This window comes from Lactuca saligna, chromosome 4 (genome assembly GCF_052625555.1).
Source record: "Lactuca saligna cultivar CGN05327 chromosome 4, ASM5262555v1, whole genome shotgun sequence".
NCBI lineage: Eukaryota > Viridiplantae > Streptophyta > Magnoliopsida > Asterales > Asteraceae > Lactuca > Lactuca saligna.
This window is the reverse complement of record NC_136420.1, coordinates 100,558,646-100,564,148: the sequence shown is the minus strand read 5'-3', so window position 1 is coordinate 100,564,148 and position 5,503 is coordinate 100,558,646. Positions and strand designations below refer to the sequence as shown.

The 5,503-nt window shown below is 34.7% G+C and overlaps 1 protein-coding gene across 1 annotated transcript; it reads left to right on the top strand.

Moving 5' to 3' along the window:
- Window positions 1-637: 637 nt before the first annotated feature.
- On the top strand, window positions 638-3,886 carry LOC145042490 (uncharacterized). The gene has a single exon (XM_078990932.1). It carries the CDS (start codon window positions 858-860, stop codon window positions 3,795-3,797), a length of 2,940 nt encoding a protein of 979 aa, XP_078847058.1. The 5' UTR covers window positions 638-857; the 3' UTR covers window positions 3,798-3,886.
- Window positions 3,887-5,503: the final 1,617 nt, after the last annotated feature.

The window sequence follows — 5,503 nt, the reverse complement described above, 5'->3', positions numbered from 1 at the left end:
AATTATATATTTTATCTCATTATTTGTTTGCAGCGATTACCACTTACTACGCTAAAATAAGTGATCATTATATCATTATATGATAAATATTAAAAAAATAATCACTTTGTTACATAAACTCCTCCCATATGATATTTATGTAATTATCCATTATATTTAATCTCATTGGTATGAATTAAAATCATATTTGTATTGCAACTTGAAAAGGGACCAATACATCCATCAAAGAGCAAGTGGGTATGTCTCCCCAATTTTATTTTTTCCTTCTCAACCATCACCATCTTATCTTCTCCGCTCATAGTAACATTCCAAGTCTTTAAAACGATTAAAAGATGTTGAAAATTAAATTAACCACTAACATATTTGTAAATGACCTTGACTATATGCACTCAAGAACATCACTTTTGATTAATCGTTCCGTTTTTTTTTTTTTTGAGTAAAAATCTGAAAACTTACGGTATATTTTCAAATCATGACATCGTATGAATAATTAAAGATATATTTTTGTCATTACTATATATTATATATATATAGTCCTTAAGTTGACTATGATTAACCCGATAATAGTATAAAAATGTTTTTAAACTGATTAAATTAATAAGAGAAGCTTATATAAAGTTTTGAAGTTAAAAGGTGCTCTCACTTTTCATGCACAATCATCATCAACTTTGTTTAACATCAACACTGATGACTGATCTGTCCCATATCGATTTGTCTTTCTGAACCCATTAATTACCACTTCTATTCATCTTCTTCATCTTAACTTCACAACATTCATCACCTTTTCATGAACACAAACATGATTTTCATCTTTTCACTTTAATCATCCAATTACAATCAATCCAATCTTTTCTCAAATGGGTGGCGTTACCATTACCACTATCACTACCAACACATTAATCTTTCTGTTTGTATTCCTACAACTCTCACTCACGAAAGCTTCTTCAAATGATTCATTCTGGCTTCTCAAGATTCAATCACAATTCATCGATCCAATGGGAGTTTTCAGCAACTGGAATTCATCATCGAATATATGCACATGGAATGGAGTGCAATGTTCACAAGATCAAACACGAGTTGTGGGTATAAATCTTTCAAACTCGGGACTCTCGGGAACAATCTCTCCTGATTTTTCCCGACTTTTTTCGCTTCAAAAACTCGATCTTTCCGTGAATTCACTCACTGGGATAATCCCTCGAGAGCTTAGTGAGCTTCAAGAGCTTCAAGAACTACTTCTGTTCTCAAATTATCTTTCTGGTGACATTCCTAATGAATTGAATCTCTTGAAGAAGCTTCAAGTTCTTCGAATAGGAGATAATTTGTTAACAGGAGAAATTGTTGAAAGTATTGGGGAGTTAAGGGAGTTAAGAGTATTAGGTCTTGCTTATTGTCAATTTAATGGAAGCATTCCTTCACAAATCGGGAATTTGAAGCATTTAAAATCTCTTCAGTTACAGACGAATAATCTTGGTGGAAAGATTCCGGAAGAGATCAATGGGTGTGGAGAACTCGAAGATTTTGCAGCATCGAACAACAAGCTTGAAGGCGGAATTACTTCTTCAATTGGACAACTTCGGTCCCTCAAAATCTTGAATTTAGCAAACAACACCCTCTCGGGCTCCATTCCGGATTTATCTAACCTTTCCACCTTGAAATACTTGAACTTTCATGGAAACCGGTTGATCGGTGAAATCCCACCGGAGATACTCCGGCTGCCGGAGCTCCAGAATCTTGATCTTTCAAGTAACAATCTTTCAGGAAATATTACCCGTTTGGATTTTGAAAATGGTAACCTCGAAGCTTTAGTTTTATCGAGCAATTCGTTCACCGGTGGGTTCCCGGAGAAACTTTGCTCCGGGGAATCGAACTTGCGCCATGTGTTTATCTCCGGGAACCGTCTCTCCGGCGACTTCCCTTTTCCGTTGCTGAACTGTTCTTCACTGGAAGTGCTGGACATTTCTGGTAATAACTTCGGAAACGGAATACCATCTGGGGTGGAGAATCTAAAGAATCTCACTGATCTTTTACTCAACAATAATAGTTTTTCCGGTAGTTTACCTCATGAAATCGGAAACTTGAGTAATTTGGTGAATCTTTATCTGTTTGGGAACATGATCACAGGTGAAATCCCGATTGAAATAGGAAAGTTACAGAAGTTGAGTGTATTGTATCTTTACGATAATCAGATGTCGGGAAACATTCCAATCGAGTTAACGAATTGCTCGATGTTAAGTGAAATTGATTTTTTCGGGAATCATTTCACGGGTCAGATTCCGGGTACAATTGGGAAGCTCAAGAATCTTGTTTTTCTTCAGTTGAGGCAAAATGATTTATCGGGTCGGGTTCCATTAAGTTTGGGTTATTGCAGAAAGCTTCAAACTTTATCGTTGGGTGATAACAAGTTTTCAGGATCGCTTTCAAACACATTTGGGTATCTTTCAGAGCTTTCGCTTCTTAGTCTTTATAATAATTCGTTCGAAGGCCCTCTTCCTGAAACAATCTCCCTCTTGAAAAATCTCACCATTGTTAATATTTCTCACAATCGATTCTCGGGTTCGATTTCACCTCTTGTGGGGTCCGATTTGTTGTTGTTGTTCGATTTGACTAATAACAGTTTCTCCGGTTTTATTCCTTCTGAATTAGCGAGGTCAAAGAATCTTACCCGAATACGACTTGCTCATAATCTTCTAAATGGTACAATTCCTATGGAGTTTGGTCAACTTAGCGACTTGAACTTTCTTGACCTTTCATCTAATAGTTTCACAGGAGAGATACCACCGGAGCTTTCAAACTGTAAAAAGATCAGCCATTTTCTTGTCAGCAACAACCAACTTACGGGTTTGGTTCCACCATGGTTAGGAACGTTTGAAGAACTTGGAGAGCTGGATCTTTCAAACAACGATTTCAATGGAACATTGCCGAAAGAAGTGGGAATGTGTTCGAGATTACTCAAGCTTTCGGTCGACCAGAACAGGCTTTCCGGTGGGATACCAGAAGAGATTGGGAATCTAACTGGTTTAAATGTTCTGAAGCTTCAAAGAAACAATCTTTCTGGGGAAATTCCTCCAACACTTGGTGAGTGTAAGAAATTGTTTGAGCTTAGGCTATCGGAGAATTCGTTCTCGGGTTCTATACCACCTGAGCTTGGCACTCTGACTGAACTACAAGTGATTCTGGATTTGAGCAAGAATATTCTCACGGGTGAAATCCCAGTTTCTCTTGCGAGTCTTGTTAAGTTAGAAAGGTTGAATTTGTCATTCAATAAACTGCATGGACAAGTTCCGAAATCGCTGGGAAGATTAACGAGCCTCCATGCCCTTAATCTCTCGAACAATCACCTTCAAGGAGATATTCCATCAACTTTTTCAAGATTCCCATTAAGTTCTTTCATGGCCAACGACAACCTGTGCGGCCCACCACTAATTTCATGCGCGGAATCAAAGCGACAACAGAAAAAGCAGCTCTCGAATACCGCAGCTGCTGGAATCGTAGTGGCCATTGTTTTCACGGCAACCTTGATATGCTTGTATCTGCTTTATCTGATGCTTCGCATATGGTGCAAATGGAAGCAAGCTTCTATTTCAAACGCTGATAACCGCGGCGGGGTGATTGATGGGACGCCGGTAAAGGAGGAGAAATGGGTGTACGAAGATCGACCGATAAGGAGTAATGAGTGCTGGGACTTGAACAAGATGACATTGCTGCCATGTTCGCATTCGAAGAAAGATGTTTCAATGGCGAGCTGTATTTTTCAGGATAGCATGAGTAGAGAAAACTCCATGAGATCATTGGTTTAGTTTTGATTTCGTAGTTTTTTTTTTTTTTTTTTTTTTTTTTTTGTTATAATTGTTTGAATTTGTTCGAGTTATCATCTTGCTTTGGGCTCTGTCCTTCTATCGCTCTTTGAATTCTTAGTCGTTCCACCACTACACCAACCAACAAACAGTACATAAATTTGATATATCCATTCCTATACATCACATTTTCAAATTAAAAATGTAATAAAAATGCTAGACTTTTAAGCAAACTAAAAATATTATATTACATAAATTCAAAAAACAGAAATTAAGCAAATAAAATAAAAACATAGAAAAAATTGTGTGAACATTCAAATAATTCTAAAATTACATAAATAAAAATAAAAGTTTCATAAAAAAATTATAATTAATTCAAAGATAAATTTACTTGTCGCGTTCATGCTATTTTGGTATATAGATGCTCCGCTAGATATTCTCGAAGATATTGAATGTTTCCCCTAGATCTTATCTTCCATTGGCAGTCCTTCTTCGTAGACATGACCAGAACCAACCACACCACCACCACGACACACACATGATGGTGTGCATGATGGTGGTGACCAACCATGATAGCACCGGATCCTTCATGATATGTATGCATGAAGTTCTTGTCGAGGCATCTATAAAAATTGAAATGGATAAAGAGTATCAAAGTTATCATCCTCTTAAAAAACAATTATTGATTTTTTTTGAAGTGTAATAAAGCCATTATAGACTTTTTTTTTTTTTTTTCTATTTATACCAAAAGAGCAAGTTGTCATGTTATCAAGCCTTGTTTTTCAAAAAAAAAATTGATGACGGTTTCTCTCAATATGTTATCATGCATTTAGCGTAATTGCAATTAACGAAAGTATTAACTAACAATATATAGGTTCAGGTTCATTTGAAATCATTTTAATTTTGTGAGACCGTGAGACCAAATCTAAAAATAATTTTGAAATGCAAAATAAATGGAAAAATCCAAAAATTCTTTTTTTAAATATTATTTTCGGAACTTGAATTAATTAAAAAAATAAAAAATAAATAAAAAAATCCCGTTTATTTGAAAAATACGTGAAATATTATAATAGAATATTACACTGTACATATTCTAAAAAATAATTTTAAAATACAAAATAAATGGAAAAATCTAAAAATTCTTTTTTTAAATATTATTTTTGGAACTTGAATTAACTAAAAAAAATAAAAAATAAAAAAATGCGTCTCACGGTCTCACAAAATTAGAGAGAGAGAGAGAGAGAGAGAGAGCTAGGTTCAAGTATTCTAAATAATTATTGTGCAGATATCGTATGGTATGAGAATTATAAAGAAAATATGTTGTTTGATAATATAAATACGTTCAATCTTTATATAATTGTTGTCATTGACACACATTCTCACTAATTAAATCGTCTATAAGGTTGTTATACATTTATTATTATTATTCTTATTACTGGCAGAATGTTTTATTGACTCGTATTTTATCAGAATGAAAATGAGTGAAAAACGATGTGTGAGAACAGAAATAAATAATAATTAGCGAGAATGTATGAAAATAACGATATTTTTGTAAGGTTGAATGTATTTGCATTGCTAAACAACTTATTCTCTTAGTAATTATCATGAGTGCTTATGAATATGATTTGAGCATTGGATTAAACCCACGCTCACTTGGATCGCTCCATGAATTGTATCACGAGTGATTAGTGAGACGATAACATCTTATA